Source organism: Armigeres subalbatus, chromosome 2, assembly GCF_024139115.2.
Source record: "Armigeres subalbatus isolate Guangzhou_Male chromosome 2, GZ_Asu_2, whole genome shotgun sequence".
In the NCBI taxonomy this organism is placed as follows: domain Eukaryota; kingdom Metazoa; phylum Arthropoda; class Insecta; order Diptera; family Culicidae; genus Armigeres; species Armigeres subalbatus.
The window spans coordinates 2,232,529-2,257,374 of record NC_085140.1 but is presented as its reverse complement, the minus strand read 5'-3'; the positions used below and the strand labels follow the sequence as shown (position 1 = coordinate 2,257,374).

The 24,846-nt window shown below is 38.1% G+C and overlaps 1 protein-coding gene across 3 annotated transcripts in view; it reads left to right on the top strand.

Annotated features, from left to right (window-relative positions):
- Positions 1-24,846, top strand: part of LOC134217459 (uncharacterized) — a 138,062-nt gene that overhangs the window by 90,713 nt on the left and 22,503 nt on the right. For all 3 annotated transcript variants that reach the window (XM_062696225.1, XM_062696224.1, XM_062696223.1), the window contains exons 6-7: positions 5,584-5,795; positions 12,709-12,856. In XM_062696225.1, the coding sequence (XP_062552209.1) occupies positions 5,584-5,795; positions 12,709-12,856 (360 nt within the window). The remainder of the gene's footprint in view (positions 1-5,583; positions 5,796-12,708; positions 12,857-24,846) is intronic.

The window sequence follows — 24,846 nt, the reverse complement described above, 5'->3', positions numbered from 1 at the left end:
CCGAATTTGCAGAAAGAAGCAAGAAGTGAAAAATGAGAAGTTCTCTCTTCACCTTACCCCTTCTTACTTCTCCATTCTTGCATCTTCCTTCTTCTTGTTTCCTTCTTCTTTCTTCCATCTTCTTTCCTCTTTCTTCCTTATTCCTTCTTCCTTATTCCTTATTTCTTCTTCCTTTTTTCTTCTTCTTTTTTCCTTCTTCCTTCTTTCTTCTTCTCTTTTCTCTTTCTACCTTCTTTCTTCCTCCTTTTTATTCTTTCTTCTTCCGTTTTCTTCCTTCTTCCTTCTTTTTTCTTTCTTCTGTCTTCTTCCTTCTTCCTTCTTCCCTCATTCCTTCTTCCTTCTTCTTTCTTCTTATTTCCCTTTTACTTCTTCTTTCTTCCTTCTTCCCTCTTCCTTGTCCCTTCTTCTTTCTTCCTTCTTCTTTCCTCCTTCTTTCTTATTCCTTCTTCTTTATTTTTCCTTCCTTTTTCCTTCTTCTTCAATCTTCTTTTTTCCTTCTTCCTTCTTTCTTCTTCCCTTTTCCCTCTCTGCTTTCTTTCTTCCCCCTTTTTCATTCTTTCTTCTTTCTTTCTTCCTCCTTTTTTATTCTTTCTTCTTTCTTCCGTTTTCTTCGTTCTTCCTTCTTCATTCTTCCCTCTTCCTTATTATTTCTTCCTTCTTCTTTCTTCCTTCTTCCTTCTTTCTTCTTTCTTCTTCCTTATTTCTTCTTCCTTCTTTCTTCTTCTTTCTTTCTTCTTCCTTCTTTCTTCTTTCTTTTTCCTTCTTTCTTATTTCTTCTCCCTTCTTCCTTTTTCTTATCCCTTTTTCTTTCTACTTTCTTCCTTCTTCTTCTTCTTCTTCTTTCTTCTTTCTTCCTTCTTCCGTCTTCCTTCTTCCTTCTCCCTCCTTTCTTCTTCCTTCTTCCTGCTTCCTTTTTCCTTCTTCCTTCTTCTTTCTTCCTTCTTCTTTCTTTTTTCCTCCTTCTTCTTTCTTCCTTCTTCTTTCTCCTTTCTTCCTTCTTCCTTCTTCCTTCTCTCTTCTTCCGTATTCCTTCTTCCTTATTCTCCATTCCTTCTACCTTCTTCTTTCTTCCTGCTTCCTTTTTCCTTCTTCCTTCTTCTTTCTTCTTTTTTCTTTCTTTCTTCTTCTTTCTTCCTTCTTCCTTCTTCCTTTTTGCTTCTTCCTTCTTCCATCTTCCTTCTTTCTTCTTCCATTTTCTTGCTTCTTCCTTCTTTCTTCTTGCTTCTTTTTTCTTCCTTCTTCCTTCTTCCTTCTTCCTTCTTCCTTCTTCCTTCTTCCTTCTTCCTTCTTCCTTCTTCCTTCTTCCTTCTTCCTTCTTCTTCCTTCTTCCTTCTTCCTTCTTCCTTCTTCCTTCTTCCTTCTTCCTTCTTCCTTCTTCCTTCTTCCTTCTTCCTTCTTCCTTCTTCCTTCTTCCTTCTTCCTTCTTCCTTCTTCCTTCTTCCTTCTTCCTTCTTCCTTCTTCCTTCTTCCTTCTTCCTTCTTCCTTCTTCCTTCTTCCTTCTTCCATCTTCCATCTTCCATCTTCCTTCTTCTTTCTTCTTTCTACCTCCTTCCTTCTTCGTTCTTCGTTCTTCAGTCTTCTTTCTTCCTTCTTCCATCTTCCTTCTTTCTTCTTTCTTTTCCTTCTTCCTTCTTCCTGCTTCCTTCTTCCTTCTTCCTTCTTCCTTCCTCCTTCTTCATTCTTCATTTTTCCTTCTTCCTTCTTCCTTCTTCCTTCTCCCTTCTTACTTCTTCCTCCTTTTTCCTTCTTCCTTTCTACTTCTTCCTCATTGCGCACTACTCACTTCTCACTCCTAGTTCTCATTCGGCCTAACGGCCATTCGGCCTAATGACCGTTCGGCCTAATGACCATTCGGCCTAATGACCCAGCATCAGTTCCTGCGAAGTTTATGTTTGCTTTTTGGACAAACTTGCATAAAAAACAGATGATTTTGACAATGGATATGCAGCTGTGGAGCAAAGACCTAAGTGTTTGTGACGAATAAGACGATGGACTCGAAGCTGTACAAGGAGGAATGTCTCAAAAACCACGGTCTACCTTCCATAAAGCCCATAAACGTCCCGAGAAGTTTTGGCCAGATTTGGCAAGTTGCCACTACAGCCAGAAAGTAATCCAGTGGTACCGCGATAATAACGAAGATTTCATCGATAAAAACATAAATTCACTTGTCATAAGACGAGTTAATACAATCCCATTGAATTCCACCACTTAATTGTATCTTGACAGATACGTATTTCGACCTCAACAGTAAGGCCGTCTTCAGTGTCTCGTACTTGACTCGACTCGTTTTGCATCGGGGGGGCGTTTTGGGGCCTCTTCCCCTATGGTCGCCCCATCACACAACTCAAATTATCCGCATGGAGCGAGTTCAACGCAGCTTCGTACGATACGCACTTCGACAGCTACCATGGAACGACCCATTTAATCTTCCAGACTATTGCAACCGTTGCAGATTAATAGATTTAGAAACATTAGATTTAAGACGGAAAAAACTTGCAAGACTTTTTATATTTGACCTTATTATAAGCAACGTAGCCAGCCCGTCAATTTTTATGCACCTTCCCGTCAGCTCCGTGTGAGAGACCTTTTTCTTATTAGAAGGCATAGAACTGTATTAGAAGAAGAAGAGAACTGTATTATGGTTATAACAACCCACTCGACAAGTGCGTTAGACTTTTTAATAATGTTAGTAATGTTTTTGATTTTAGTGTGTCCGTGTTTAAAAGTAGAATTAAGAACTTAGTATAGTATAATCAGTCGGTGGAATTTAGAAATTCGGGACGAAGACGAAGAATAAAGTTCAATACGTCTCTCTTGCAACTCTTTTGAATGATTGAAACACCTGAAGTTGAAAAAAAAATACTGGTAGACATAATTTTTTTTCTTTTGATATGAATTTTGCATGAAAATAACTTCAGTTCTTCAATGGTCGTGAAGCCAAGACTAAAACTACTTGGCTTAGGGAGGAGATTGAAAAGCCACCCTCAGGTCCAACTTAGGGACCTCAAGTATGCGAAGTTTTTTTTAACTATTATGAAAATAAACTTACTCTAACACCAGTTCTTCTGGTAAAGAGTTCGATAAGTTCTACTACCAGTATTAGAAAATGACATATGCAGCAGAATAGTGATCGATTGCTAAAACGGTTATTAGAGCTGTCTAATGAATAAATATGAATTATTATTTATGGAATAATGATGATTGATTGACAGTGTTGGCAGCGTTTGGAAGTCAATCAAAGAATAAAGTTCTTGTAAAAACGGGATCAAATGTTAACATATCTTCTTTGTAAGATACATCAGTACTTAAATTAAAATTAAAAGCTAATATAAAAACTTTTCCACCCTCTTTTGGACCCCAGAACCGCTGAACTCGATTTCAGAGGGAAACTTCTGGTCTAAGGCCAATAGCAGCCCCCGGGAAGGCCTCTTTTGGTCTCAGGGTGTATTGACGTGGGAAAGCCTTTGAAGTACGAAAACCTATCTTTATAGTTGTACTCACGTTCACCCGATTTATTATTATTCGTCCTATTTGGTAACACAGTTTCATGGCAGCAGGTTAGATGCACTGTGATGAGGCGTAGAGGACAGGGTGGCGGCTCCGACGACGGCGAAGGTATTTTAGATGAGGATATATGGCGGCTCGATGGCAGCTTGTGGGATCTCGGTGATGAAATGGTGGTGGAGATATTGATGACGCGTCGCCATGTAAAGCGGTTTTCGAGACGGCTTGGAGGTTGTGACGTTGAAACGTCGGAGCGGGAGTTGGCTTCAGTGGATATTTAAAAAATAATTTTTTGCCAAAAAATTCATTTTGGTATTACCGCAATAATTTTTTACCCTATGAATCAATATGGTCAACTCGGGTGTGGTAAAATTCGAGTTATATCTGAGCTCTGGTCAAATTTTCAGCAAAATTGGTTCACACGCAATCGAGATCTAGATCTTCAAAGTTGACCATTTTGTATGAAAAATGGCGAGTGGGCTTTTTATTACGCCGGTCACTGTATGTAACATTTTGTGGGGGAGGAGTAACAACGTTGCGAAAGGAAAAAACATGCTCCATACAAAAAAAAGTGACGAAATGAGAAGGGGGTTCAAAATTTACAATTTTGACATTACTTCATAATAAAAGCGAATTATAGATTTAACCATTATGTATTAGAAATAGTGTGTTGGACGTTGGTCCTTGTCACAATAATTTTGGTTATTGTAAAAGAAATCTTAATGAAATGTCAAATAAATGAATTTGATCACGTTGATGTTATAGTATGACAGCTTTTGAATATGTTCTACCTTCCTTTAGCTTTTTAAGAAGTACTACTCAGTGACTTTTGATTTAGGATTTTAGAAAATATGAGTTGCGTCCATTTATCTGTGGTTTGAAAATACTATTGAAACCTTTATATCACCATTATCCAGCATCAAACAGGCTTATTGTAAGTCAAATAGTGATCAAATTCCGTTAGTTTCGTAGAATATGACAAAAATCAATACTATGCCGAAACATTGAAGCAGGAAAAATATTTTTCTTAACTATCTATGTTTTATGAAAAATACCTCCATTTATTGCAGAATTCATCATTTTGGCCAAAAATTCCTTTTTTTTCCTGTTGTGCCAACATACAAACTTATGCAATTATTATGCTTATACAATAAGCGATGGAGCTGAAAAAATCAGAGAATGATTTTCTTACCCGAAGGCAGAATCCCGCAGGGTACTCCGTAGAATTTGTTCAAGTAGGTAATTTTATAATGCCAATCTTGCTACAAATATCACGTGCTTCTTATGCATATGTATGAAAATTTTGCACTCGCTGGAATATGTATTGTGCTTTTACCATATTTCCTTAACCTTCCGTGACTCGCTTGGTCCTAGATCGCTCACGCAGTCCCGCTTCTGTAGTGGACGAGAAGCGTTCTTTTTTCGAAGGTGTTGTACTTTTTACAACGGCGCGAGTCCCCGAAGGTTAATTGACAGTTTAATACTTTTGAAAACTCTCAAAGTTTCAATCATATTATCAAATTAATTCATCGTTTTCCAGTACGGACAATTTGAATACAACAGGCTACCCTACAATCCTCGTAGAATCTATTGTAAATACTGATGGAAATAACATCCTCTGAGGACTGTACACACATTTTTACTCGTTGTTTAGACTTCTATTCCCATCGCTGCACGATGCTTGCCTGAAACCTACAAAACATCCATTGAACTTGTATTTATGTCAAATATTCGTTGGCATCCATTATCTTTCCTGCTCAGAACGGATATTTTCTCTCGTTGTTTAGAATTCAAACCACTTCTCTGCATGATACTTGCCTGGATCTGTACACAACTCACCTTCGCCACACATCTTTGCATGTCATCACCGCGCAATTACATTACTTCAATCACGACAAAAAACACAATCACCTAGCAGTTTATGGCACTACACCGGAATGGGACGTGTAGAGGTCAATTACCTCGCCACTCCATTAAGCACATACGTCACCAACTCCATTAACTCACCTGCGTGCGTGTTGTTCACTAATATCACTGTCAGCATAACTTCTAATGATTTCTTATCTCATAAATTTCAGACTTACCACTGTTTGAAGGACAAACCGAGCCAAGCAGCCCAAGTGATACGCATTTTGAGCTGCGTAAGATGCTGCAGAAGATCCTGGATGAAGTCGCCAAGTTACCGGAGCTGTTGAACCACAGCGGCTTCCCGTTGCGACCTGAGGAGCATCTGCCATACTTCAGCCCCAAGAAGTATGAGCAGCTTTTAGCGACCGCTGTACTCAATAAGGTAAGCTTCCTTTCCCCTGTTGAATGTTTGAAAACTCTTCGATGAAGCGGTTCACTGGTATGATTATTTTGTTGATTTGCAATGTACGAACGGTCATGCGTTTGACCTAACTTCCAATAACCCGTAGACGAATAATGTGTAGAAATTAAAACGATAATCCCAAGAGGGTCATTAACAAAAACTACCAAATTCGTTGAACCTTAAGACCACCCGAGCATGTTTATTCAGGTTCAATGAATACGAACAGAACGGATAAGTCGTGGTTGATCGAAACGATTACGACGAGTGTCAATTTCGTAATCGTAAACACTTGAAACTGATTCACACACGATGGCACAATAAAAAAATAGTTGCTATTTTTGCGAGACCTCTCAAACGTGATGGACACCGTGACCGAAGTCTGTTGACAACAGTACAGATAGGCACATGCGAGGTGATGATTGATTTTCTTCGGTTCGGCACACGTGAAACCATTTAAATGAATCCCTTCAGGGCAGGTTGTTGTGTCAAGAGATCTAGAGCGGACAAAACAAAATAAGCAATAGCTAATAGCTGATGAGTGGTTTCAGTATATGGAATAGGAAAGTAGAAGGGTTCATGCCTATCCATATTCGTCGCATTTTTGTGTTCTTTGGAATATGACCTACTAACAAACACAGATAGAAGAGGTATGCTCCGATGTCATGTGATGTTTTCTGCCTTTTTCAACATCTATAGAAGTACGATGGATGAATGGCAAGCCACAAAAAACTCAAAAAATATTTGTTCCGGGACAGGACATGAAAGTGTGCAATATCTGCTTTATTTTTGTGTTTATTACCACTTTCAACCCCGTGAATTAAGGGAGTATTATTAATTTATCGACTAACCACTATTGTTCGCATATATCTATTAAACTAATTTAGAAATTTTAATTTTAAAACAAAGCACAACATCCTTTCATGACTGACTTTATGCAAAATTGATCAAAGTACCCACGATTCTTTCATCTGGTCGGCTGAAACAGAAAAAGGCGTATTGCTCTCTGTCTTATGATGATCACAACCTTTTGCAGTACTGCTCCTGACTTCAACATCAATCACTCAGCTGCATTAGGGTCAGAGTATTTGTTGTTTTAGTTAGTTCACTAATAATTATCAAGAGATTCGGTCCAGACTGGATTATATTGATTTGTCGTTTTTCTCTTTTCTACATCAAAGGAAAAACACAAATTTTCGGTAAACAGCCCAAAATGAATTTCAAGGAATTCCGTTCGTTTTATCAAAATAAAAACATAAAAAAAAACTTTCGCTTGAGTTCTAGAAAGAACTGAAATGTGCAAAATCAGTAGATTGCGTTCAGAAAACTGGTCAGACATATGTTCGAGTTCTAAGTTCAAGATAATATCGAATCCTGGACCTTCATATTTATATTCGGTTGTAGGACAAAAGGTCGAAGGTCAAAAAGGTCGAAGGACAAAAGGTCGAAGGTCAAAAGGTCGAAAGGACAAAAGGTCGAAGGGTCAAAACCCAAGCAGCACAAGTCTAATAAACCTAACAACAACCTAATTGTGACTAAATCTGGTCACACATAAGTTACAGTGATCTATATACAACATGTGTGCTGCTCGGGAAGGACGAAGGTACAAAAGGTCGAAACAAAAAAAAAACTGCGTCAAAAGATCGAAGGACAAAAGGTCGAAATGAAGAAAGACCGTTCTTTTTTCTTTCTTATTTCTTTTTCCTTCTTCGTTCTTCCTTCTTACTCAATATGCTTTTTTCCGTCCATTCTACTTCCTCCTTCCTTCTTTCTTCTTTCTTACTTCTTCTTCTTTCCATATTTCATCTTCCATATTTCTAACTTCTTTCTTCTCTCTTTCTTCCTTCTTCCTCCCTTCTACCTTTTTCAGTTTTTCAGGAAACAGTTTTTCTTCCTTCTTTCTTTCTTCACTCTTTATGGCTTTTTTCGTTCTTCCGTCTTTCTTCCTTCTTTCTTATTTCAGTCTTCTTTTTTCCTTATTTCTTCCTTCTTTTTTTCTTCCTTTTTTCCGCCTTTTTTGTTTTTGTTTCTTTTTCTTCAACCTTCTTTCTTACTTATTTCTTTCTTCCGTCTTTCTTCATTCTTTCTTCCTTCGTTTTTCCTTCTTACTTCTTTTTTCCTTATTTTTTCCTCTTTTCTTCCTTCTTTCTTCTTTCTTTCTTCATTATTTCTCTCTTCTTTCTTTCTTTCTTCTTGTTTCATTTCTTTCTGCCTGTTTTTTTATTTCTTCCTTTTTTTCCCCTTCTTCATTCCTTAATTCTTCTTAGGAAGAGAGCCTTGTTTCTTCTTTCATTCTTATTCGTCCCTTCTTTTTTCCTTCTTCTTTTTTTCCTTCTTCCTTCTATCTTTCTTCTTTTTTTTCTTTTTTCTTCCTTCTTTCTTACTTCTTTCTTTCTTCTTTGTTCCTTATTTCTTTTCTATTTTTCCATTCCCTGTTACTTGCTTCTTTCTTTTTTTGTATCCTTGGGATTTTCTCCTTCTTCATTCTTCCTTCGTCCTTCTTTTTTCCTTCTTCCATATTCCTTCTTCTTTCTTTCTTTTTTGTTTTTTTTTCTTCCTCTGTACTTCTTCATTCTTCTTTTTCCTTTCTTACCGTATATGTTTGCTCCCTCCTTCTTTCTATCTTTTCACTTCTCATTTTTATCACTCCTTATATCACATTTCTCACTTGTCACTTTCTACTTCTCATTTCTTATTTTTTACTTTTCACTTCTCACTACGCACTTCTCACTTCTTACTCACTACTCACTGTTCACTTCTCACTTCTCACTTTTTACTATTCACTATTCACTTTTCACTTCTCACTACTCACTTCTCACTTCTCACTTCTCATTTCTCACTTATCAATTCTCACTTTTCACTTTTTACTTCTCATTTACCTATGCTCATTACTCTTTTCTTTCTCTCTTTTTACTACTCATTCCTTGTCTTTTTGTCCTTTCGACCTTTTGTCCTTCGACCTTTTGACCTTTGCCGTAATGATACAAATTCGACCTTTTGACCCTTCGATCTTTTGTCCATTCGATCTTTTGACCCTTAGACCTTTTGACCCTTAGACCTTTTGCCCTTTCGACCTTGTGTCCTTCGACCTTTTGACCTTCGACCTTTTGACACAGATTCTTATATTCATATCTACATTCATATCTTCATATTCATATCTACATAAATTAAGTATGAAAAAAAAATTGATGATGTGGTATAGCCACCAGTTCGTCAATAGAGATTTACAACCTCTTGGGAAGTCTTATTCTTCTTCTTCTTCTTCTTCTTGGCATTACTTCCCCAGCACTTCCACAGTTATTAGCTGCGAGGTTTCTAAGCCAGAAGCTGGATTGTAGCAACTACCGCGCAATCACATTGCTGAACGCCGCCTACAAGGTACTCTCCCAAATTTTATGCCGTCGACTAGCACCAATTGCAAAGGAGTTCGTGGGAAGCGGGTTTTATGGGCAAACGCTCCACCACGGACCAGGTGTTTGCCATTCGCCAAGTACTGCAGAAATGCCGCGAATACAACGTGCCCACACATCATCTATTCATCGACTTCAAAGCCGCATATGATACAATCGATTGGGACCAGCTTTGGCAGCTAATGCACGAACACGGATTTCCGGATAAACTGACACGGTTGCTCAAAGCGACGATGGATCGGGTGATGTGCGTAATTCGAGTTTCAGGGGCAGTGGCGTAGCCACGGGGGTGGGGTTTTTTGCATAAAACCCCTCAAGAGACGAAATTTTTAGAAGAAGATTTTTTTTGGAAGAAAAAAAATGTTCAGAAACCACACGAGTGGTACAATTTTCAATAAGTCCGTTCAGCTATTTGGCTTCGCCGACGACATAGATATTATGGCACGTAACTACCATTTCTGCATTCGTATATCATGAGGCTAGCACGATGATACTTTTATGCCCAGGGAAGTCGAGAAAATTTAAAAATTAAATTATGAGTTTAGGTCTAAGGTAGCTGAACATGTATATCAGGAAAATCATTCAATTACGACATCAAACATTAAAATTTTAAGAAATGTATCTTCTCCGTGGAAACTTGATGTACGTGTCAAGTACGAGACACTGAAGACGGCCTTACTTTTGAGGTCGAAATACGTATCTGTCAAGATACAATTAAGTGGTGCAATTCAATGGGATTGTATAAACTCGTCTTATGACAGGTATATAAACTATGTAAAAAAAAACGCAAGCCAGGGGTTACCGGAAAGCCTGTTCTATTCCGGTGAGCAGCTTACACCCAGATTTTCCGGAGTCCGAGCGGTCCATGCTGAGCCTTGCTGAGCCCCCTTCTTAAGGAAACAGATTAGAGCTAAAAGATCTGCCGCTTCATCGGCCAGGATATGCCCGGCCCGAGCTTAGAGGAAACTTGATGTTTTCTATGGTTTACCCTTTTATTCTCTGTTATTCGGTAGTCGACCTGGCCCATTGGAATTTCCAAGCGGATTTTCTCAAAATTAGGAACTTTTCATGAAAAACTATTTGGTACCGGTTATGTAGGAAGGTGTCCGCTACTACGCCTACCAAATATTTTTTCGATGAAGGGGCTTAATTTTGAGAAATCGAACCTTAGATGCCTTTCGCCATACTGATTTCAGAAAGTTAACTCCTAGTGTGCCGCTGTAATTACGCTCAAAGCAGGCGATTCATTCTGGACCTGCAGCTGCAACTAACCTCATTTTTTTTGACAGTTCACAGAACTTGTTTACAGGGTGTTCGATGAGCCGGAAATAAAAATCCGTAATCAAAATTCTTTTTATTCGAATATTCCAGTGATATACTTGGATTCCTACCATAAATCAATCACAGCAGACATCCATATTCTTAATAAATAGGAAAACAGTTTTTTTCCGGAAGATGCTCCAGAGACTAAGTCCCTTTAAACAAGCTCCATGAACTGTCAAACTACGTCATCATGCAGTACTCTATTACCCGGAGTCTCGCCGTTAGTTTACGGACCAGCCAAATCGGCGTTTTATGAAGTGTTTCGTTACATGTGGCCAATCAGTGCTTTCTCTAGCCTATAGTCCGACGAACGTTTGCGGTAATCTCGTTTTCATGAGTTTCTGTCTGTATGACCTTTATAGACTCGAAAACAACTGAATCGATGAAACATGAAAATGTGTATGCAGGGGTTTGAGACCCCTCTCTATTCTAGATGGCGGACTCCTACACAAATAAAACACACTAATTAATTTCGGGTGAGATGAGGTTCAAAGGGTTAGCTAGTATTAAATAAAATGAAACTTTGGAAAACTCATTTATTCCCAGTAAAAAATAAACAATAGAGAAACCATCCAGTAACCATCCAGCAAATTAAAAAAGTGAAAAAATATTCCCCTTTTATGATAAAACCTGTGCAATCGAATATGTTGTCAAATATAACATGTGTCTTAGAGAAGATATCTAAACCAAACATATTTTGAGAGACAAATGATATCTCGAATCCTTCAAATTCAAAGATAACTATTATCAGCTATAAAACGATGTAAACTTGTAATTCAATTTATTTTTTAATCTTATATACATGCAAACTAATATTTCTATGGTACTAAACGCCAGATAGAAAGTCAAACGCCCAATAATAAAGGAAAATTTGTGATACAGCAGACTTGAGCGGAATCGTTTTTTTTAGCAAAAATAAATAAAGGAATTAGAAGCCTACAATAATTAATTTGAATTCATCAAACGGTTGAAAATTTACACAAGATACAGCAAGATAAAGCAAGACCATGCTGAGAGTGGCTGGGTTCGATTCCCGGTGCAGGTCTAGGCAATTTTTGATTTGGAAATTGTCTCGACTTCCCTGGGCATGAAAGTATCATCGTGTAAAAGTATCATAACTATAACTATGGAAGTGCTGAATGAACACTAAGCAGCGGGGCGGCAATGTCCCAGTGGGGGATGTAATAAAGAAGAAGAAATTGGCAAATAGACTTCGTAATAGTGTTTGATTGTTTACGAAAACAATAAAATACCCTTCTATTTCACAATATAGTAAAGAATTATTTGACACCAATATCATCATAAACAAAACATTAAAAATACAAAGAATGTAGTAAACTTTAAATTGGAATAAAAATGTAATCAAAACCCTCATAGTTGTTGTACAGATGTTGTGCAGATGTTGTACAGATTGGAAACTGTTAACAAAAATAATTTTATCTGCACCAACATGATATTACAACTTTATCACGAACTTTGAAATCCGGTCGAATCGCAAAAATATATAGTAACTTGTTGCAAAATTTAAAAAAAAACTGTTCTACAACAAGTTGCAAAAATATTTGTTTTAGATACCTTTTTACGGATATAAATCAATGTTTGTAAAGTCACCATAATGAAAACTGAGATAAAAACGCCGTCAAGTTTTACGAAAAATTCATTCCATAATGTAGGCCGTTCGTATTCCAATCAATTACTCAAACATTGCAATTCGGAACTACTTCGTTTTGCCATTCGTGGCCCATTCAAGCATTCAGAAACACTGTGAAACTTCTAAGGTTTCCATATGACCACATTTGCAATGTCTTCGGCACTTACCTATTTCCACATTGTTGTCTTTCCCTATCCATGTGGTTGCTACTTGTGGGGGATATTCCTTCAGTCTTATTTGTGCCGCCGGACCATTAGAACGTTCAAATTCGCGAAAAAAGTGACGTGACGTGCGATATTCCATTTCCCATATCTTGAGATTCAGGTCAACGATAACAGAGAACATAACCGAGAGAATTCAATTAATTTTTAGTTGCGAAACCGCGTGTGTTTCATACCAGTGAACCGTCAGTAAAGTTCCGTTCAGCGATACGGTAGTGGACCATGACCGTGCTGATCATAATCCTGTGCACCATCTATCTATACTTTGTGTGTGAATATTTTCTCCTCAGGTAGTGGAGGACTACCGTAATCCGAAGAACTTTGAGCACGTGAACCTGGAAGCGGATAAGGCTGGCCCTCCGACGACTGGAGCGACATCGGTGGGTTCAGCGCCGGCCACCGAAACAACCCTCGACGTCAACCACAACAAGGTTCCTGGTGAGTGTGAAAAGTGTGAATTGTTCATGTGATACTGATGTGAGAGTCGTTATTAGTCCCATGTCAAATTATGTCCAAAGGCCGATTTGGAATTCGTTTTGTTAGAGAAATTATGTCCAAAGGCCGATTTTAAATTCGTTCGTTCGTGAAAAAATGTTATGAAATGCATAGACTGACATACAAGCATAACTGTTCCATAGATCGATATTTTTTTAAGCATATGAAACAATTACGCTTGTAGGGTCAGTTCAGTGGATCTGTTTTTTAATTTAAAAATGCTACGCAAACTATAGAACCCCGGCATAGAGTTTACCATTTTCATCGAACACATGTAGAATACCTGATTAAATGTTCTGGCATCATTTGGATTAGAGGTAATTCTAGGAACGTGTGAATAATGTGCACAGGTGTGACATGTTTTATGATGCATAGTTTGAAACGGTTGCAGGGTTTAAATTAGGCCGTTACAAATATTTAAAATTTTGTCACACTGGTCACCGAAAGGTCAAGAGGGGGAGGGGTAATCGAAAATAAATATTTAAATGAATAACATCCAATATTGAAGGGACCATCAACTCATGGAAATATCGAGATGTGGAATAGGAAATCCTTGGGAAGCTGTTTGAAGGGACCATCAGAGTAGCCCAGAAAATATTTTTTTATATGGCATAATTTGCTTCCATGAGTCGATATCGAGTCATGGAACATCGACTCATGGAGGTTTGACTGTATTATTACCGCCTTAAATTGAGGGGGTCAAACGCAAAGGGGTGTAAGTGACAAAAACTTAGTTTTGAGAAAAATAGGTGCAAAGTTTTTCAATATTTTTTCGTTTCATACAAATTGTATGAAGGTTCAAAAAATTACTAATTTTGTGTGAATTTTCACATTTACTATAAACATCGTACAAACTAGATCGCCATATTGCCGCAAAGCTCTAGAACCAAAGAATTTTTTACTATAGTCAACTCAATTTTGACAAAAATGTCACTTACACCCCTCTGCTTCTAACCCCCACAATTATTATTTTTGTGCAAAAAAATCCGAAGGGAGGAGACATAATTTTTCTAAGTATTTGTATCGGCCTTACAGCATTTCTTTATTCTGCTTCTATTACGTGGCACTAAACGTCCTAGCCAGGAACAAAAAAGTCACTTTAAGTACAATTGAACATATGAGGTTCAGTCCCCAGTTAATTCCAAAATTGAGGGTGCGAATGAGAATCGGTATCAGCATTTTTGTTTGTGAGGTGAAAATTGAACTACAGCACATTGATAATCAATTTCAAATCTTAACATATGGATATTACAGCGCATGGGTTTGAAATGTTGAAGTCATGGGTTTAAAGTGTTGAAGTGTTTGTAAAGGATATTCATCTGTTTAGTATATAAAGTGTAATATTTATAATTTGTTGGAACAAATCAACAACAATTTACAATAATATTCATGTTTTATACTTGATTACTTACATTGTTCTGATGTAAGAAAGCATTTTTCCCTGGTGCAGGCCTGGTAGCGAGTCACTTTTTAGTGACTTGGTCACTTTTTTCGGATCGGTCACTAAAAAGTCTCTTTTTTCGAGCTCAAGTCACTAAAGTCACTTTTTCTCGGAAAAAGTCACTATTTTTAACTATTTCGAAACTAAGCTATAAAAAAAACTATGTGTCGTTAGGATCATCGTCGTGGAATGAGAAAAAATATTGAAAATTTTGAAACTTCATCGAAGGATGATTTGTTTATGCCGGATATGAAATGACATATTTAGAAAAAAATATCACTTAGTACTTTTTGACCCGAAAGCTGTTCGGAACTTCTCCGTGACTTGAGATTCGCTGTCAAGGGGTTTTGTGGCATAGTTTATGATTGGGTGCATATAGTAATGCAAGCAAGATGGGCACAGTAGATTGAGAATCTAAATATATTCACAAAGTCAATAGCAGACTCTGCTGTTTTTGAAATCTCTTTTAAAAACTATTGAACTCTTCACTTTATCAATTGAACTGTTGAATATTAATATTCAACTTTTTATTTTGGTTACATTACCTGTTGTTTCGGAAAACCATTAGTTAGCGAGGGATTGCTCTTATGCTCATTAAAATATTTATTTTTTAATCAAAATTGAGGAATTTGCATCTCTGCTTGATACTGCAATGGAATTTTGGATGGCATCTTCTACGTACAAACTTTATTTTTTACCGGAATCTTTGCAATTTTTTTGCAACTTTTATCTAGATTCGCACAGCCAAGCCCCAGCAAGAGCTGCTAAAATAAATACTAAGTGTGTAAGGGATCCCCCATAGAAAGATTATTTTTCATAATGTTTTCGTAAGAAGCGAAATAAATGGTCTCTCGACATCTGATCCGATAAATACTTAAGAATTTTGCAAAATATATCCCGATGACAACTTAGACATTTGAAGCTGCATAATGTTTGGATATTCCATCCAGAAAAATAGTGAATGTGTTGGTTCGTAGTTCGATCTTCTTATTTAGGCTTTTTAAAGTCCCGAAAAAATTCTATAGGTTTCAAAATTATTCTTGGGTTTCAACTTTATGAACTTTGTGTTTCGAAATAAATCTATGTCTTAAAATTCATTACATAAATTTCTTTCATAAAAAAGTGCAATTTTCACACACAAGCGAAGATTTTCCAAATAAGTTCGAATTTATGGTTTTTCTTTTTCCTTCCACTAATTAACATTTTCCCCTAGGACGCTCGAAAATAATTATTAATTCGAATTCATATTAAATATTATTGCACATTATTCTGTTTGACTTGCCTCAAAGTAGAGCTATCCCAGTACTAAAAAGAATAAAATAAAACAAAATCATCGGATTTCACTTGTCATAAGAGTCTTATAATAAGACTAATTATTCCATTTAATTCCACTTTGTAATTTTTGATCAGTGTCTCATACTTGAATCGACTTTAGAAACTAAAGACGTCTTCACTAGTGAGGCGTTCCTATAATAGTGAATCCCATAAGAAACCAATGGGATTCACTATTATAGGAACAGAAGTTTGCTAGTACCACTACTACTTGTCCATGTACCAGTTAATGGAGGAAGCGATTTTGAAAAGAAAAGAATATTTTGAAGTATCACAATATTTTTCCAGTAAAGTAGAGAAGAACAGCTTTCTGCCAATTTATTTACATCACCGGAAATATATTCCTTTCCATTGTTATGAATTAAACAATTTAGACCTGTAACTAATACAACTATTACCGGTGCACCGACCCTACATATTCACATCTGAGTTTTCAGAACATTGTAAATTAATGTTCAAGTCGGGTGAATTAATACCCGGAACATAGGCAATTAACTTTTATTGAACTTCATATAAAAGTCACTGCAAATGAAATTAAAAGTCACTATTTGGTCACTTTTTCTGCAGCTGAAAGTCACTTTTTGGTCCCTTTTTTCGCCAGTGTTGGTCACTAAAGTCACTTTTTTGAGTGGCATTGATCGCTACCAGCCCTGCTGGTGTTTCTCGGGATTCAAAAGTTCTCAAATTCAAAAAATTAATAATACTGTTTGACAGTAGAAATAAAGTATTTGGGATGCTCATAAATTGACTGGAAACGGCCGATGGTTGAAAAAAAAATCAGAGGTGAAAAAAAAGTGCGGTAATTTTACTCGACGTTTATGTTGAAGTCGTTTGCATGTTTAATACTAATACAAGATAGAATACTAAAATTAATCGAAAATCGGATATGTTCATATTGTTATGAGCGTTTTTCAAAAAAAACATGGGCCTCTCTACGGGCAGGGTGAATATTAGACCTCTTCATGGTTTCAAAAAGTATCAAAAAATCAACCCGCCAGCCCGGAATAACAATTCTTATGCTGAAATAAGCATCCTGTCAAATTTTTAGCTAATTCGGATAAAATTTCGAGGTGGCTCAAGTCGATTTAGTGTTTTGGGCAATTTTCAATTTCGAAAGAAAATCTAGCAAGAGATAAAAACGCCGAAAACCAACACAACAACCTCTAAACGGAAGCTTTTGGGGTGCTTTACAAGTTTTGTGAACATTTCGATTTGATTCGTTCAAGTTTTGACCATGTTAAAGTGATTTTCGAGCTATTAAGAGCATAAAAAACTGCTTCCCCTAAAAGTCGCTGATCTTGAATTCATAAAAAATCAATGCTTATTTATGATATTATTATTCCTCTTCTTTGCCTGGACATTAGAGTAATATAATTGCCAATGTGCGATACGCCGTTAAATTTTAAAAAATCAGAAGCTGATTATTTGTCATAAATTTGCACGTTAGGATTTCTTCAAACAAGTTGTTTGTTACATACTACGATGCACTCAATGGTGAAAGCATTCAGACATATGGTGAGATGAACCAAATTTTGAAGTCGTTTGTTGTAAGCATCAAATAGCATACTTACTTGATACTTGATGGGCTACAGCTCTTCGATGAACCTACGCCGAATGGAGTATCCTTCTCCACTGGACTCGATCCTGGGCCATTGAGCGCCCTCAGGTCCTCTTCAACTGCAAAAAGCAATCGTATACGTGGCCCTCCAGCTGCGGCCTCTTCCGGTTTCTCTACTAAATATTATCTTCGCTTGACGTTCTTCCGGCACACGAACAACGTGTGCAGCCCACCGTAGTCTGCCGTGTTGTAAAAGCTTAACAATATCCAGCCCTTTATATACTTGGTACAACTCGTGATTCATGCGACGCCGCCAGATACCGTTCTCCTGTTTACCACTGAGCATTGTCCGCCACACCTTACCCTCAAACACACCGAAAGCTCTCCGATCAGCCTCCTTTAAGATGACTCGGGGAAGCACTACACACCGTGTTATTTTTCCTATCTTTTGTCTCTTTCTAGCATTCTCACCTCGTAGCTTTGGAGCCCGTATTTCGGTTTTTAGTCGTCTGATGTAACTGTAAATGTATCAGCATGTAGATTGCGAGTAAGCACGCGGCGGTGATACTTTTTTAAAATCATAGCTGTTGTAGAAAAATTAAGCATTCAATGATGAAAATGATGACGATTTGATGATTGTTAGTGCTTCCCGTATCCCCTTAACGTCCATGTTTCATGGTCGTATAAAGCCACCGGAAGAGTCAGAGTAGTATACAGCGCGAATTTTGTCTTCGCTTGCAGACTACGGGACTTAAGATGGTTACGAAGTCCGTAATAAGCCGTATTTGCAGCTGCAATACGGAAAGGCGTACCTCGCGGGTAACATCATTATCACACGTGTTACGGTTCATTTTATCTTGCATGTTAGTGACAAATGTTTGAGTGGATTTGTGTATGTCCCACTCTTGAATGTTCTGTGTTTGGGCCTGAAGATAGGCAATTAAAATTATAAATAGTGGAAGTCCCAGACACAGACTTTATATTGCTGATGCCACATGGCACAAATTAATTCGAGGTGCCCAAATAGGATCTGAATCCTACACCTAATACTTGTGACAGATATATGATGCGAAAATCACTGTACAGCATAAAATCATATATCTGTCACCCAGAATCACGTTGGTATTACCCAAGCAATGATGATTCTACCCTGATACGTACCCTGCTCTGCGCCCGTTGTATACAACGTTACAGGTACAGCGCAAAGCAAATTTGAATGCAAGCAATGCTAGTAACGCATACAATGGCGCCATCTGGTTGCGGTCACTACCCATCACTGACGTTAAAACATAATAAGAAAAATGAGTTTTTTCTTGTTGGAATATGAAAACGATCAATGAACGTGTTCGTCGGCGATATATTTGTTTATTCCATTTTAGTTCAAACTACTTATTTTACAAATTTATATGCCACATCATATCACTAAATTTATTAAATGATTTGTTCAGTAGGCATATTGAAACTGTTTGTCTTGGTTATACTTGATGACCTTAAATAATTTTCTTTTGCTATTATCAGCTTTTTTGAATTCTGAGTTTCAGACAAGTCTGGAACGCTGATCTTTTTTCTTAGTTTCTTGTAAATATTTCTTATAAAAAGGAAACGTCAACATATTTTCTATTTATATAATTATTTCCCAACAAATAAATGAATATTTCATCGCCTACAATAAGTAATACTTAACAGCACGGATATCTCCATCAATCCTTTTAATCATTTTAACATTGCAGTCCTGGATTCACTGATTCAGCCTGCTCGATCCGAATTGCCCGGAGAATGTCCCGCATTACCACATGATAAATCTGTAAATTCTGGATGAGCTATGGAATTCGTAAGAAATTGGATTTAAAAAAATGGTCCACATCCGAAAAACCAGGAGAAAAAAGAAATCTTGGACACTCTTGAAGGTCTACTGAACTTGGAGAATGGAGGTTTAAATAATTTTGAGAATCTAGGCCATTTCCGTATATGTACTGAAAAATCAACGAAAATTTAAATAATTTGTCAAACTCTGAATAACGCAGGAATCTAAGGAATGTTAATTATTTGATTACCCGGAAGGGTTTAAATAATGTGGGAATATTAAGAATTTGTATGATTCACAGAGTTAAACGTGTCTGAAGATATTCTGTAAAGTTAAGATCATGACAATGATCCAATCGAAGCTCTAGAATCTAAGAAAATGGGATATCAGAAAATGTGAGAGATCCTTTTCGAGTATCCTTATATTAGCAAATATCTACAAAGTTAGGAAAACGCCTTCAAAATCCGAAGAATGAAAAAAATCACAGTGATTGTCCAGACTGAACACTTACATTTTGTTAAATCACGATAATAAAGAATATAATAATAAATACTTACATATTTTGTAAGACAACGGACAATGCCAGAAAAATTTGCATATCGAAGAGTTTTCACGGTTGGAGGGGGAACAGTTTTTAATAGATATTTTGTTTGGGCGTAAATAGGGTTTTTACGCTTTTTGTCAATCCCAATAATCAAAAAAGCTGTACATATTGTAATGTAATAATTTTGATAACGACAAATTTACTTTTTAGCAATTTTACAGATAGTAGTGTTTCCTTACATCAATCGAAAATTCACCAAGTGTGTTTTGAACAACAATAAAAATGTTTAAAATAATCAGCAAAAGGCCGGATTTTAATAAAGTATGTATTTACATTTTAATAATATATTTACAGGTTACGTAAAAATGGAAAATATTTTTTTTATTATTTTGTCAAAAAAATCTAATAATACTATAGTAACGCAGCGAATGGTAAAAAAATATGTGTGTCATCCTTCTGCTGTATGCGTACAACATGGTACGTGTATCACTGTACAGAAATCATATGTCTGTCGATAGTAACAGAGCTATGTATACAACGGGCTGTTGTAGACAAAATGCAAAACGCAATGAAAACACATTTGCGGGATTTGACTGATGGACCAAAAACCTTTAATGAATCCTCGTCATATCTCGCAATGGGCAGACAAATTGGACGTTTCTCTCGGGGCACAGAGAGATCGTCAATCATTTTAATTTGTTGAATGTGTTTATTGTTTATTTTGTATATTGGTAAAACTTTTTATTGTAATATGGCTCCCCGACGAAAACGTCGTAACTCAGGTGTTGAGGACAAGATTCTTCACTTACCTAGTTGTAAGTTAAGTAATTTTAAGTTCTGTCACCAAGTGTGGTGTTTCTTTCCTGTTTTCTGGCATCAATGTGTGATGCGTCAGGAATTATTTTTCGTTTACCGTCTTTTGTTTTCGTTACCGCTACCGTTAGCAATGCTCGGAGTTCCATCGTTGTACAACTACTTGGCTGTTATAGACAAGATGCAAAACGCAATGAAAACACATTTGCGGGATTTGACTGACTGATGGACCAAAATCTTATAAGAAAACCTCGTCAGATCTCGCAATGGGTAAGAAATTGGACGTTTCTCTCGGGGCACAGAGAGATCGTCAATCATTTTAATTTGTTGAATGTATTGTAAACTGTTTATAATTGTATGTTTGTAAAACTTTTATTGTAATACACGTCACTAATGTTCCATGATACACAAATTCTTCCACCACTTCAAATTTTTCACACTCCAGCACCATTTCACGACCACCACCACTAATGAACCCACGTTGATTGCTAGCGACCATGTACTTCGTTTTGCTGGTATTGATCCTGAGTCCAATCCTCGCTGTCTCCCTCTTAAAAAGCACAAAAGTCTCTTTTACGGCACGGCGATCAATTCCGATAATATCGTGATAATGGTAGCGCTTCTTTGCACGCCAGCTCTCCTAATCGCTCCCTCGAGCGCTATATTGAACAGTAGATTCGAGAATGCATCACCCTGCTTCAGTGGCGTAGCCAGAAAACTGGTCTGGGGGGGGGGGGGGTTCCGAACATTTTTTTTTTCGGAAAAAAAATTTCTTCTAAAAATGTTGTCTTTGGGGGGGGGGTTATGTCCTAAACCACCCCCGTGGCTACGCCACTGCCCTGCTTCAATCCATCTAAGGTTACAAATGATGTCGATATTTCATCCGCAACCCTTACACTTGATTTCGATCCGTCCAACGTTATACGAATTAGCCGTATCAGATTCGCCGGAAAACCATGTTCTAGCTTAATTTCATTCCGTTTCACTGAATCGTACGCCGCCTTGAAATCAATAAACCGATGATGTGTCTGCAAGTTGTACTCCCGAAATTTATCAGGGATTTGTCTCAGGGTAAACATTTGGTCCGTCGTTGATCGGCCCTCACGAAAACCTGCTTGGTATTCGCCGACGAAGGACTCTTCAAGTGTTCTCAATCTGTTGAACAGAATACGGGAAATAATTTTGTACGCCGAATTAAGGAGGGTTATTCCTCGGTAATTGGCACACTCCAGTCTGAGCCCTTTCTTAAAGAGAGGACAGATGAAGCCGTCCAACCAGCTAGCAGGTAATTCCTCGTCTTCGCATATTTTCGACATAATATGGTGCAGAGCTTCATAAAGCTGCTCACTGCCATGTTTAAGGAGTTCAGCCGGGACTGGTCCTTCCCCGCAGCCTTTTTGTTATTCAGCTCTTTAATAGCTTTTCAAACCTCATCCAGTGTAGGCGGCTCCACAGCTTGTCCATCGTCGCTAATATTTATTCTGTTTACCGATGCACCGTCACTTCCACTATTCAACAACGTCTCGAAGTGTTGCTTCCACCTGGCGGCCACTTCGGTTTTATCTGTCAGCACATTTTTCTTCTTGGCAGATGACGAGAGATGGCGCTGTCTTTCTCCGCGCGCCATTGACAGTCTCTTCGTACTCTTTTTACTTCCTGCGGTGGGTTCGTTTTTCGTCTGCTCTTGCTTCCTTGTACCGATCTCTATTCGATCGAGTACCTGACACCAACATCCGACTTCTGGCAACGTTCTTCTCGTCTGTCGCTCTCTGACACTCCACATCGAACCAACCCGTCATGGGTCGCCTCTGTGCAGTGCTTACTACTTCTCGTGCTGTTGTACTCACAGCTCCATGTATCGACTGTAGATCGACCATAGATCGATGATGTTGTCGCTAACGTTGATTGCAATTCCGTTTGTCGAGTTTCTGGCGGTACTCAGCCGATACTCCTTCCGCCGACAATCGCTGGATGTCGTTCGCTGTGATCTTTCGTTCGATACAGTTGACAGCCGTGATCGAATTTTACTGACAACGAGGTAGTGATCAGAGTCAATATTCGTACCTCTGAATGTCCGCACATCGATAACATCCGAGAAATGACGCCCATCCACCAGAACATGGTCTATATGGTTGCAAGTTTCACCATTTGCCACCATTTCCCTTCAAGGGGCTCGGAATATTTCTTTCAAGAAGCGTGTAAGTCTACTTTCAAGAGGCTCAGAGACGTCCTTCCATGATGCCCAGAAGCCTCTTTTCAAGTGGCGCGAAAGCCACCTTTCAAGAGGTTCGGAGTCTCACTTCAAGAGTCTCGGAAGCTTCTTCTCGGGAAGCGCGGAAGCCCTTTCAAGAGGCTTGGAAGCTTCCTTTCAAGAGGCTCGGAAGCCTTCAATAGTCATAAAATTCCCGTAGGAAGTTTGATTATTTTATTTGTATTTCATCTGACTGTATAGTTTACATAAAAACTTGTAACGTTGTCAGTCATTAAAATATCTTATCAAACAATGCCGAAATCCAGATGCGTTAACGTTAAAATCTAAATAAATGGCTCCTTCATTGAAGCTGCGAATCATAGCGACAAAACAGCTATTGGCGGCATAGTTCATGCTTTGAACAGTGTTGGTAAAATCATTCACAAATCTTTATCATCGAGTCTCCCCTCCCCCCTCCTGCGCGAACAAACTCGTTTGCGAATTTAAAGGAATGCGTCACGCCTGAGTTTTTCATACTAAATCGCATCGTTTCACTCATTAGGCAAAAATTTCATTTTTCTTCAAAAATCAAATTCGATTTGCAGACAATTTATTGTGTACACACTCAAAAGAATCCATTGTTCTATGCGTTTATTTATTGTTTTTAGCAAAGGAGAACAAAAGAAAACTAACGATGTTTCAAATGAATGATTCAACTCAGCCATGAGTTTTTGGGTGCTGAGTTTGATGTGGTGCATGTTTTTCCCAACTCTGGCTTTAAACGGCTTCATACAACAAATCGCTAGTCCGCAGTATATGAGAGGGTGCGTAAAGTTATATCTTTGTCAGCAGTGGCGTAGCCAGAAAATTGGTCTGGGGGGGGGGGTTTCTGAACATTTTTTTTTTCGAAAAAAAAATTTCTTCCAAAAATTTTGTCTCTGGGGGGGGTTTTATACCCAAAACCACCCCCGTGGCTACGCCACTGTTTGTCAGCAAATCAGGCACGTAGTATTCAGAGACCAATAATTTAGCGATAAAAAAATACTTTAGCCACATTCCTCCGCTTGCCAAGATTATCCAGTCCCAGTAAACGATCAACGTATGGAGAAAAATTTAGTGGGTCCCTCCAAAGGAGATGGCGTAGTGGATAGCAGACGAACTATTGCTGGACAGCTTCCTACCGAGCCGTCTATGCGGCTTGAAAAGGATTCAACAAATTCCAAACGATACCGCACTAACGAGCAGTAGAGTATTTTGAAACACAAAGGATCTCGAAATCCACTGGAAATTTTGAACATGAATCCGAGCTGGCGGTTCGCTTTATCAATAGTAGCCGATAAGGGACCACTGTAGTAGGTAAATTTATTATCCAACATGAAACAAAGGTCTTTAATATGATCGACATGTTGTAGAGTAGTTCGTGCAATATTATAATCAAAGATCATGGTATCCCCAGTGCGACGAGAGCTAAAGGCCATCAAGCCAGCTCGAACGCATTTCTTCTGCTTCCCAAATTATTTCAATCACTTTATGGGTTTTTTTCGTTCACTGCCAACTTTTAGAAGTTCGGCCGGGATTCCGTCCTTCCCAGCGGTCTTGCCGTTTTTCAGCTCTTGAACATATTTTCTCCTTCTAGCGTTGGTAGCTCCACTGCTTGACCATCATCATAAATCCTGATTCTGCTTGTGCCCTCTCTGTCCGATTGTTCATTCAACAATAACTCAAAGTGCTCATTCCACCTAGCAGGCACCCCTTCTCGGTCGGTCAACAGATTTCCGAAGCTGTCAGTGATCATGACTGGTGCTGGTGTGCTTTTCTTGTTGATTGTTTTATAGAACTTCGAATTGAGATGCGCGATGAGGCACCCGGTTTTTCTCATCTGGCAGTCTTTGACACTCCACTTCAAACCAACCTTTCCGTTGGTTTTTCTTGAATTGATCGCCACGTGGACTTGTTGCCACAATGCGTTCAAATTTTCTCCAGGTGGGTGTCCCTTGATTCTTTCGTCGAGTTTATATGCGAATTGCTCCGCAACGCCCTCGCCCGACAGTCGCTCCATGTTCAGTCGCATGGCTCTCTCATGCTGGATAGTTGCGTGGAGGCCAAGGTGGAGGCTATCCTTTGGGGCCGTTCACAAATGACGTTGTCAAGAAAGAAATCATAAGCAGAAAATTAATTTCTAGTAAAATATGTATACTTATTTAGTCGAAAAATAGAAAGACAAAACGAAATAAAGTTAGTAAAATACGG